Source organism: Schistocerca americana, chromosome 3, assembly GCF_021461395.2.
Source record: "Schistocerca americana isolate TAMUIC-IGC-003095 chromosome 3, iqSchAmer2.1, whole genome shotgun sequence".
Classification (NCBI taxonomy): Eukaryota; Metazoa; Arthropoda; class Insecta; order Orthoptera; family Acrididae; genus Schistocerca; species Schistocerca americana.
In genome coordinates, this window is record NC_060121.1 from 124,443,631 (window position 1) to 124,456,182 (window position 12,552).

At 45.8% G+C, this 12,552-nt stretch overlaps 1 protein-coding gene across 1 annotated transcript in view; it reads left to right on the forward strand.

The window, feature by feature from the left end:
* The window catches only part of LOC124606906 (WW domain-binding protein 11), a 100,852-nt gene that overhangs the window by 25,182 nt on the left and 63,118 nt on the right, over positions 1 to 12,552 (forward strand). Inside the window, exons 2-3 of the mRNA XM_047139009.1 lie at positions 1,250 to 1,375; positions 12,257 to 12,354. Coding sequence (XP_046994965.1) covers positions 1,250 to 1,375; positions 12,257 to 12,354 — 224 coding nt within the window. The remainder of the gene's footprint in view (positions 1 to 1,249; positions 1,376 to 12,256; positions 12,355 to 12,552) is intronic.

Here is a 12,552-nt window from a genome sequence, read left to right on the forward strand (position 1 = left end):
GTTCATTTTCTTGTGAAGATGGAATTTCTATTTTGAAGAGTGTGGTCAGTTTTGCTGTAATGTATTCATTCATAGCTTTAGTAATTTCTCTGCGCTTTCTTGATGCATAGAGCTTATGACTCAACTTCACTGACCATGGTTTCTTAACAGGACTAATACCTACCTCTGTAGTTAAGTGATTCAGGATATTTAATTCTTCCTCTATTGATGCAGAATTTGCATCATCTGCACCATGGGGGGCTTCACCTTGTTCAGATACTGTCATTGTTTTTATTCTGTCAAAATATTTAGGTCATCGCTGGAAACATCTTCATTTTGAAACAGTCTTCAAATGAAAGCATTTATTCCCAACCTGAACAAAATCTGTTTTTTTGTTCGTCTTGTATATCACTCTTTTATGAATATGCAAATAGTCAGCACACTTCACTCTCCTGTGACCCCACTCAGAAGACATTTCAAACTGTCCTTTCCTCAAAACACAATGCAACTGTGTCAACTGGCAAACTCCTCATGAAAACAGAACTCACTGGATGGTCTCAGATTTCTTAGAAACCTCTTCAGTAAACAAATTGGCATTGAACAACTACAATACAGAAACATGCAATTAACAACCACGACAAAGGAACTTACAAGAAACTACAACAAAGTGTAAGAAATATCTGCAACAATGAAGGTGAAAAGAAGTAACTGCATCAAAGAAAGTGATAAGAAATAACTGCAACAAAGACAATAGAAATAAACATTGTAACCAAGAAATTAGTAAGAAACAATTTCGGTGGAGATATAGATTACCCTTGAAAAATTAAAAAAAAAGATTTTTTAAAATAAAAGCTGTACAACTTAAAAATGGAAGCTCTCCTTTCCAGAAACTAAAGTATGAGGGTAAGTAAATTATTATCCGATGATGATGATGACTGGTGAATACTGGAATGGTTCCTTCAACAAGGTCATGGAGCCCTGTTACCTTAGCCTCTCTGAACCAGCTGAGACAGAACTGTGTCTCAATGTTCCATGCTGAGAGATGTTTAGCTCTGTCATTTCTTCAATTTAAATTACACATCATGTTAAACAACTGCTCACAGTTTTGAATTAAGGGCTCCTGTCTCCCTTGTGTGGTAAATTACATACAAACGACATTAAAGAATTGTTTTGGTAGTGTTAGCAAAAACGTATGTTTCGCTATTTATGTCCTTGTATCAACTTGCTATTCCCATGCATGGCTCATCTGCACCAAATGCCTCTTGTTCAGGAAAAGAAGCAAGGAAGAAAGAACTGAAGAAAAACAAGAAACAAAGACAGATGGTCAGAGCAGCAGTGCTGAAAGGAAAGGACCCAGTTCAGCTTATTGCAGAAATGGAGAAGATTGATCAAATGGGTACGTAGCTTATCTCCTCTATTAAATTTTTGCATGAGTTGCTTTATTTTTATTTTTCAAAGTGGGTGTTACCTAACAAGCTTAATTTTAACATAGAATTTTTTTATGTGGCTAGTCATATTATGAAATTTACAATACTAGTGTTCATTGTTAATTACATGGGCGATTCCTGCAACATATTTGTCTTTATTCTTGAAAGCAGCTACCCACTTGGGAGGTGTTCTTCACACTTTTAATTCTTTTCATTTACACTCTTCAACCGTTAACTTAAAATTTCTGGTGTGAGATATGAACACAGTGCTTTGGGCACAACTCAAAATTTTGAGAATCCAGTTTTTACAGCTGGGTATGTGGCTTTGAACTATGCACACAATTGGTTAAGATCACACACACACACACACAATCTTTTCTTCCTGGCATCACATAGCTCATATTGTGATCACAATAAAAATCATGTACACGTTTAATGGCTTTCTCACACAGTGTTTTATCTATGTCTTTGAATTTGGTGTCACTAATATGGCATGTTCTGCTGCTCGTTTGCTGCTCTTATCAAACCTGAAATGGATAATTCTTTCATGGTTTCTCCTTGTACTTGAACTATTTGGATGTACTTTAAAAATTTGTATTTTGTCGCACATACTGTCTGAATTGCAAAACTTACTGTTATTTGGCTTCCTGCAATTTTTTTCCATACCTTTCTTTTTCTAGTTGTGCCACAGAAGTATGTTCCAACACTGAGGCAACATTTTTTCAGTTTTTACTTGGGTATTTTTTCTCACACATAAGCCTCTTTTTCTTCACAGGCGATTCACTTAAATACTGAAGGCTAGTATTTAAAGAATCCAGTATGTAATTAGATGTTATTTCATCTTCGCTTACATCTTATGTGTGGAAGTACTTAAGATAACTAAGGCTACACCTGTAAAGATGGAAAGATTTTGTGATATTTGCTTTATACATTTTCTGTAAATTTTTCCACCTACCAATACATTAGGACACTTGAGTACCGACACTCCCGAACATTCCTCAAATTCTCTGTACTCTTGCATGACCTCATTCTTTAAACGGATTGTCATATGTCTGCACGTGAGATTTCCAGGCTCCTAAACATCCCTACGTCCACTGTTTGTGATGTGATAATGAAGTGGAAACATGAAGGAACTTAAGATCCATTTTTACAAACCACTAAACTATAAATACTACTTCACAGAACATGTACTCTGCAGTTATAGTAAACAAGCCACTGCCATGTAACAAACTAAACTGGTTGAGATAAAAATCTGTCTTGTTGGCTGTTTACAGCAAGAAATGTTCACCAGTTGGTCAGAATAATAGTGACTGCTATTGGTGGCTGCTGTTTCGAGCCTTTGTTTGAGTATGCCGTAGCCAAATTTGACACGATTCCTTAAAGGTAACTCCATATTGGGCTCGGAAACATGGGACAGCAGCTGGTCAATGAAATGTAATAATACTGTACCACCTATATTTTGATATTGTTTCATCAGGCAACCAATTCTGACATTCCAGTCATGTCATCTTCAAACCTGTTGCATGAATGACACGGAGTACCACTCATGCATGTATAAGACAAGGCACCAATATTTGTATCTGGTTCTGTAGATATCTGAACTTCATGAGCATGTGTGCTCTTCACAAATGTGACAGCAACTCAGTTGCAGCCACATGTGTAAAGAGCACACATGTGACTACAGTTGAGTTCCCATCACATGTGAGAAGAGCACTCATGTTCACAAAGTTAAGGTATCTAAAGATACACTATGCGATCAAAAGCATCCGGACACCCCCAAAAACATATGTTTTTCTTATTAGGTGCATTGTGCTGCCACCTACTGCCACGTACTCCATATTAGTGACCTCAGTAGTCATTGTATGTTGTGAGAGAGCAGAATGGGGTGCTCTGTGGAACTCATGGACTTCAAACGTGGTCAGGTGACTGGGTATCACTTGTGTCATATGTCTGCACGTGAGATTTCCAGGCTGCTAAACATCCCTACGTCCACTGTTTATGATGTGATAATGAATTGGAAACATGAAGGGACGTGTACAGCACAAAAGCATTCAAGCTGACCTCATCAGTTGACTGATGGAGACCGCCAACAGTTGAAGAGGGGCGTAATGTGTAATAGGCAGACATCTATCCAGACCATCACACAGGAATTCTAAAACTGCATCAGGATCCACTGCAAGTACTATGACAGGTGAGAAAACTTGGATTTCATGGTCGAGCAGCTGCTCATAAGCCACGCATCATGCCGGTAAATACCTAATGATGCCTCGCGTGGACTAAGGAGTGTAAACATTGGATGACTGAACAGTGGAAAAACGTTGTGTGGAGTGGCGAATCACGGTACACAATGTGGCGATCCAATGATATGGTGTGGGTATGGTGAATGCCCAGTGAATGTCATCTACCAGTCTGTGTAGTGCCAGCAGTAAAATTCAGAGGTGGTAGTGTTATGGTGTGCTCGTGTTTTTCATGTTCATGAAGGGGCCTTGCACCCCTTGTTTTGCGAGGCACTATGACAGCACAGGCCTACATTGACGCCACTGTCGAAGAGCAATTCGGGGATGGCGATTGCATCTTTCAACAAGACCGAGCATCTACTCATAATGCACGGCCTTTGGCGGAGTGGTTACACGACAATAACATTGCTATAATGGACTGGCCTGCACAAAGTCCTGACCTGAATCCTATAGAACACCTTTGGGATGTTTTGGGATGCCGACTTCGTGCCAGGCCTCACTGACCAACATTGATACCTCTCCTCGGTGTAGCACTCCGTGAAGAATGGGCTGCCGTTCCCCAAGAAACCTTCCAGCACCTGATTGAACATATGCTTGGGAGAGTGGAAGCTGTAATCAAGGCTAAGGGTGGGCCAACACCATATTGAATTCCAGCATTACTGATGGAGGGCACCACGAACTTTTAAGTCGTTTTCAGCTAGGTGTCTGGATACTTTTGATAACATAGTGTATCTCATGAAGTCCGAATCTCTACAGAAACAGATTTGAATATTGGTGACTTAACTTGTGTTATACATGCACATGTGGTACTTGGTGTCATTCATGCAACAGGCCCAATTAGGTGATTGGAATGTTGAAACTGATTGCCTGATAAAACAATATCAAAATAATGGCTGTTGTTGCAGACTTAGATTGCCAGTTGTTTGATTGTGCCACTCCATGTTAGAGAGAGCATAAAACTGGATTCGTAACTGCATACTGGATGTTGTGAGAGAAGTGATGTAAATTAAAATTAAATAAATTTTTGAGTGTGAAGCCTTTTGTGTGCTGATCTTCATATTTACCATGTTTATTGTAACATACTATAGTATACAATACTTCTTTCTTTTCCAAAAAATTGAAGGCTGGATGTTCTGAAATATTAAAGGCCAAGGTCAAGGTCAGTGACCTTGCGAGTGAAAATTATTAGGAAGATACTATGTTGCATATTATTTTAATAGTCCACTCATTACTTTTTTCAATGATTCATTTCATTGCTTTATCTGGATTAGAACAGAATCATAGTTATTTATGTTAAGACAGACATCTGAGTGAGATGATGCAGTAGTTAGTGTAGTAACCACAACCAACGGCGGGAATGCCTTCGGCTCCGGATCGGAGCTGCCAGGCGGGGAAGCCGCTGGCAGTGGAGCACGCACCACCGGGTAAACACAGGACGAGTCGGACGACAGACCAACGACAACTGACAACAACCGACCACGACCGACTATGAGCGACACAACAAGGAGGAGATAAACAACGGAGGCTTGTGGAAACCACAACACGAAACACCAAACGTAAATCCACTCGGAACCAGAGTCAGGCAAATGTCAACAACGAGCAACGACCAGAATGCAGTACCGCCAAGATAGAAACGAAATCCAGAGCGAGTGCCAGACTGGCTGGACTAGGGCAGAGCGGGTCCCTATATACGAAACCGGAGGGAGCGACTATTGGCTGCTGTCTGCACGTGGCTTAGCGGTGGCACCCTCGCTGCGCAAGAGCCGCTGCGTGGAATAGCTGCCGTGGAGGCGGAGCCCTCTATGGGCTGACCACGTCCATTTGTTCTGCCGCGTGTTCGACTTCCGCGGCGGAAGGTACTAGATCCCTCACCCCCGAAATTGGTGCATGGGGGCGGAAATGCCCCAGACGATGCCTAGGTGGGCGGAACGAGGGCACGGGTTGTGAGACGTCCGGAGGGACCACTGGGAGATGGGAGGGCAGACTGTCAGTGGCATCCATCAAGGTGTCATCAGAGGGCAGGGGGTCAGAGGGCGTCTCTACACCCCGGCAAGACGGAAGGGGTGTCTGCAGAGCCGGCGAGGAGATGGAGGTTGAAGGGAAGGGCTCCACCTCGAGGGGTGTGTCCGCACCAGGAAGCAGGGAAGGCAGTGGGGGAGGAATCAAGGCAGGGGCCCGAGGGCGGAGTTGGTTATGGTGGCGACGCTCGAGCCCTCTGTGTGTCTGTATGGTCGTCACTCGCCGCCCGTGAGCCGCTGTCACCGTAGCGGGTGTCCATGCAGGTGTGCTGCCATAGGAGCGGGCCCACACGGCCCTGCCCGGGGCGTAGTGCCGGGAGGAGCGAGAGCGGGGCCCAGAAGGGGATGGTGTCAGCAGGTGGAGGAGGATTCGAGGTTGTCGCCCGTGACGGAGTTCGGCAGGACTATGACCGGCCACCGGCGTAGTGCGGTAGGTGCTTAGAAGCAAGGTGAGGGCCGAGGTGGTGGCCAACGGCTCCACTGATTTCATCAGCTGCTGTTTTGAAAGTGTGGACCAGGCGTTCCACCGTGCCATTGGATGAAGGATGGAGGTGGGGGGGGGGGGGGGGGGGGGGGGGAGCGAATGTGTTTGATACCGTTAGCGGAGCAGAAGGTCTGGAACGAGGACACCGTGAATTGGGGCTCGTTATCTGTGACCAACGTCTGAGGAAGGCCTTCAATGGGCAACACCTGGGCCAAGGCGGTGAGGGTGGCGTCACTGGTGGTGGACACCATGCGAACCACATATGGGTATTTGGAATAGGCATCAATGATGAGGAGCCTAAGAAGGGGCCTGCAAAATCGAGATGGATCCTGTCCCATGGTTGGCTGGGTATTGGCCAGGGCGCGAAAGATTGTGGAGGAGTAGCCTGATGACGGGCACACACTGTGCAACCACGGGCCAGGTGCTCAATGTCTCCATTGATCCCTGGCCAATAGACATATCATCGAGCCAATGCCTTCATGCGAGACATCCTCCAGTGTCCGCGGTGTAATAAGTGCAGGACGCGGTGGCGTTAAGTCCGGAGGGATGATCACCCAATGGGCATCCGAGTCCGTAGACAACAGGAGGACGTCCTCCATCACCGAAAGTCTGTGCGAGACGTGACGCCACAGGCTGAAGTCAGTTTTCAAACGTCGGGTAAGGTAGGGAGGCCAACCATGGGTCACATAGCGGAGGACGTGCCGCAGAATGGGGTCCCTGAGCATGGAAGCGGCGATTTGCGTGGCTGTCAGAGGAAATCTATCAAGAGTCTCCCGGCGGGCAGAGTCGATGTGGAAGCACAGGACTTCCTGCTGGTCGAACGCTGGATCGGGTCCTGCTGGGAGACGGGACAAGGCATCTGCATTAGTGTGTTGACTGGTGGGCTTATAGCGGAAGGTGTAAGTGTAATTACGCAAGAACAACGCCCAGCACTGAAGACACTGAGCCGTCCGTTCTGGGAGGTGCGAATGGGACCCGAAAAGCCACACTAAGGGCTTGTGATTCGTGAGGAGGCTGAACTGCGCCCTGAACAGGTAAATGTGAAATTCCTGAACTGCAAAAATAATGGCAAGAGCCTCCTTTTCGATCTGAGAGTAATTCCTTTGCGCAGGGGTTAACGTCTTGGATGCATATGCCACAGGTTGTTCCGACCCATCCTCATTCCTGTGTGCCAGGACTGCCTCAATCCCGTACGCTGAGGCATCGGCCGCCACCACCAAGGGATGATCCGGAGAGAAAGGCGTCAGGCAAGGGGCAGATATCAGCATCGTCTTCAGGCGGGTGAAAGCCTAATCGCAGGCAGAAGTCCACGTGTAAGGTACCCCTTTGTGACACAGGCGATTTAGGGGATGCGCGACGTGGGCAGCTTGGGGTAAGAACGTTAAGTAATAAGTGACTTTTCCCAAAAATACATGGAGTTTGGATTAGTTTCGTTGATGGGGAAAGGCATCGATGGCTGCAACATTGCGGTCCGAAGGGCGAATGCCATCTTTACTGAGTCAATGTCCTAAGTACTCCACCTCCAGTTGAAAAAAATTGCACTTCTCCAGTCGACAACGTAAACCCGCAGCCTGCAGGGCGTGAAATAAGGTACTGAGGTTGCCCAGATGTTCCTGGCGCGTGCGCCCCGTGACTAAGATATCATAGAGGCAATTGACACAAGCCGGTATTGGTTGCGTAAGTTGCTCGAGATACCGCTGGAAAATCGCAGGGGCAGACGAAATGCCAAACGGAAGACGCTTGTATTTATAGAGACCGAAAGGCGTGTTGATGACAACGATGGCCTGCGATTCCTCATACAACGGCAATTTGTGATAGGCTTCTGCCAGATCAATCTTAGAAAAGTACTCGCCACCCGCCAGTTTAGCGAGAAGGTCTTCCTGTCGAGGAATGGGATAAGTTTTGAGCAAAGACTGAGTGTTGACCATAGCCCCAAAATCCCCACAAAGACGAAGCAATCCATTGGGTTTCGTGATGACCACTAAGGGCGTTGCCCAGGCACTCGATTGTACTGGCTCGATAACCCCCGCAGCCTGGAGCCGATCGAGTTCCTGCTTGACGGCCGCACACAAAGCTACGGGGATAGGCCGAGCCCGATACCGGGATAGGCTGAGCCCGACAAAAGCGAGGCCGTGCATTCGGCAGTAAAGTGATGTGTGCCTGGAAATCGGAAGTGCAGCTCAGGTCTGCCTGAAACAGGGAGGAAAAGGACGCACACAGATCGTCTAGGTCCTGAAATGGAACCGTACTTGAAACGAACTGCACTTCGTCTTGAATGGAAAAGCCAAACCGTGTAAACGCATCTAATCCAAAAATGTTCGAAGCCGACGGGTGGTCCACCACAAATAGGGTAAGGGGCCGGGGAATGTTTTTGTAGATGGCCATGACAGAAAAATGCCCACAGAGAGGGATGGAACCGTCGCTGTAGGCGACCAACCTCCGAGAGGGTGGGGACAATTCTGGAGACCCGAGACGTGCATACATCGTCAGCTTGACCAAAGAAACTGTGGCCCCCGTATCGACCTGGAAACGGACGTCCTCATTAAAGATGCGTAGGGTGAGGAATAACTTCTGAGCCAATGTGTCGGTCCGAGGGGCGACTTCGTGTAAAGCATGGACGGCCTCCTGTTGGCCCGCAGGGGCGGGACGGGGGCGGGTCGAGCGGCTACGACAGACAGATCGAAGGTAGCCCTCTTTCTCACAGAGCGAACAGGTCTTCCAGCAATGGGGACAGTCAGCTCGAGTGTGAGCCGAGAAGCACTGGGGGCACAACGGGAGGGGGCCACGCGGCCGACGTCGAGGGGCGACCGACGGTTCGGACGCCATAGAGACGTCAGACAGCGAGGAATCTTGACAGCGGTGCCCCCTGGAGACTGCGCCCCGTCGACGGCGATAAGGAGTGGAGCGGGAAGTGGACTCGACCGCTGCCACGTGGGGCCGTGCCATGAGACGTTCGTTTGCCGCTTGAGCAATTTCGAAGGAATGGGCAATACGTAGAATGTCTTGCAACGAGGGGTTGTCCAACTTTAACGCCGCAGTGCGGACCTGTAGATCAGGCGCCAGTTGAACGACCACATCCCGAATTAACGAATCTGCCACCTTGCACTGCTGATTGGTGCACGTGAAGTTGCCTTTGCGGCTGAGGCCTTGCAAATCCGTCACCCAGGAATAGTAGGACTGACCTGGCTGCTTGTGGTATTGATGGAATTCCTAGCGAGATGCAACCACGTGGTAGCGCTGGGAATAATAGTTAGCAACACACAGATCTCGTGAAAGGAGAGAGCCACGCGGTCGGCCAACGGTGCCAACTTGCGGAGCAAGTAAAACGTGTCCGGTGAGGCCCAAGACAAGAACAACGACCGCTGCAGAGAGTCATCCGACACCTGAAAGGCCGTGAAATGTTGCTTCAGACAATGCAGGTACGTTTCCCAATCCTCTTTTGCGTCGTTGAACGGTGGGAACGACAGCGGACATGGGAATGTGTCTGAAAGCGGGGCACCTGGGGAAAGAGGTGGGAGGGAATCCCGCTTATTGACCCTGTCCGAGAGCAACTGCAGTGAGGTCTGTAAGACCAACTGCTGCTGCTGCTGCAGCCACATGAGCTGCTGCTGTTGCTCTAAGAGAGTGAGTAATTTCTCTTCCATACTCCTATGTTCCGTTTACCTCGTCACCAAATGTAGTAACCACAATCAACAGTGGGAACGCCTTGGGCTGCGGATCGGAGCCGCCAGGCGGGGAAGCCGCCGGCGGTGGAGCACGCACCACCGGGTAAACACAGGACGAGTCGGACGACAGACCAATGACAACTGACAACAACCAACCACGACCGACTATGAGCAACACAACAAGGAAGAGATAAACAGCGAAGTCTTGTGTAAACCACAACACCAAACACCAAACGTAAATCCACTCGGAACCAGAGCCAGGCAAATGTCAACAACGAGCAACGACCAGAACGCAGTACCGCCAAGATAGAAACGAAATCCAGAGCGAGTACCAGACTGGCTGGACTAGGGCAGAGCGGGTCCTTATATACGAAACTGGAGGGAGCGGCTATTGGCTGCTGTCTGCACGTGGCTTAGCGATGGCACCCTCGCTGCGCGAGAGCCGCTGCGCGGAATAGCCACCGCGGAGGCGGAGCCCTCTATGGGCTGACCATGTCCATTTGTTCTGCTGCGTGTTCGACTTCTGCGGCGGAAGGTACTAAAGTTAGAACACTGGACTTGTATGCGGCAGGGCAATGGTTCAATTCTCCATCCAGTTGTCCAGATTTAGGTTTTTCTGTGATTACCCTAAATTGCAAATGTCAAGGTGGTTCTTTTCAAAGGGCATGGGTGATTTCACACCCGATCCTCGAAACAATCTGGGTTTGTGCTCGATCTCTTAATGACCTCAGTGTCGACGGTATGTTAAAACCTAATCTTCCATCCTTAGAGACAGACATTTTAAACTTACACAGTTCCAGTACTTTGCAGGCCTGCAACTTTCTCCACAATTGTCATATACCTGTGCAAATTGGTAGTTTTCCATCTCTTATCTGGATTCCCAAATGCGCCAAATTTGTAAGAAATCTGGTCAGGTTGAATGGTGCGTTGAATTAACACCTGCAGTATTTAGTCATAATTCTTTGCCTAAGTACAAACATGGAGTTTCAATGAAGTGATTAAAATGCAGCAGAGTGAACTAGCTTGTGACGGAGATGTTGACAGCTTGATCACTGTGACTCTGAAAGCTGGTCTGCTGCATTGCCAGTACACCAAAAATGATGTAACATGTCCACGTGCTGCCTTTGTCAAGTGTGCATTGTGTTCCACTTCACTCTGTTTTAATTAGTCCACATTGGCAGATCACTGATGAATAAGGGAAGAATGCACAACAACTTAGCAATTTCTATTTTTAGAAATTGGCTTTGTAAGTATTGTATGTGTTAACCTATATTGTTTCATACAGATCATTAGCTGTTTGCCAAATAATATATCAGTTATGACTGTTGTGAATCTCCTGGTCTTAGTTGTCTGTTAGATTGTATTGTTTCTTTAGTGACTTGTGTGTCAGTAGTCATTAGATTCATTAACCTTCAAACATTGGTTATAGAATAATGCAGCGTTTTATGATGGGTGGTAGAAAACGCACATTTCAATATTTTAAAATTTTTTTATATGGTTTTAGTCATTGGAATGAGGTAGGAATATTACTTTTCATCCCCTCGCATTCTGCTTGTGAATGGTGTCTGCTATGAAAAACTGAAATAACTGTGATTTGCTCCAGTTTTATTGTCACAGTTATATTCGAGTTTAATTGTATTAGTGGTGTATAGTGTCTTATGTTTCTGCACTGGAGTTTATTGAACATATCTGTGATGCTCTTGCAGTAATAAAAAAAGAAAAAGTGTTGAGACATGTCAATCTACTTTCAACCTTTACCACTTTGTTAATACTATTTGGCAAAGATTTCAGATTGAGTAACACTGCCCTTGAATGAGTAGGCATTGCATTCAGTAAAGTATTTCACATTGTGATTGACTGTAGTGAGTTGTTATATGCTGTGCTTTCAGACACACAGATCTGTGGAAATTTTAAAAGGAATTAAATTACATCTGCGTATTATTGAGAATCCTTTGTTATCTTTGTACTAATCTCAAATAATCAGTAAGTCTTTCCGTATTTTGTAACACTTTTTGACCATTGTCTTTTCCAGTGGACAGGGGTCTACCAATGTTGTTATTCATGATGATGATGTGAGTAGTAATAGTCAAATCGTATATCCTCTTGGTACACCCTACACTAGTTTTACTTCCGACATTACCTCATTGGGGACATATTGGGTTCCTTGTGCTAGAAAGTCTACAGTCATAGTAGAGTTCATTTTGCAGTACCATCAACTAAATTCTTACAAGTATAATTATATTGCTTATCTATACTTTTCACTGGAAAATTTGTAAAACATGGTTTTGATCTTTAACGCTTTCTGTAGAAGCAGTATTCCATTATACAAAAAGCTGTGTTAGTGCACTGTTTTGTGTTTTATCATATGGTGTAATGTTATGTTATGGCGCTGTGGATTATTTTGATAGCTTGTGGTTTATGTATGCTTTACGTTATTTTATTTCAGAGTACAATGTTCTGCATCCACCACCTCTAAATGAGAAAGTTTTAAAAGACAAGAGAAAGAAGTTAAAGGAGACATTGGAGCGAGTGTTGACAATGTATGTAAGTATAGAACATAAATTGTACCAGTTGTTTGTTTAATTTACACGGTGAATATACCAACACTCTAAACACAGTTGCACAGTTGTTGACAGAAGTGTACAAGATGTAAGATTTATGCAACTAATGCCGCAGAGACAGAATTGTACCTTCAAGGCAATGGAGCAGAGAAAAAAACTTTCTCATCTGCTCTTCTCTCAC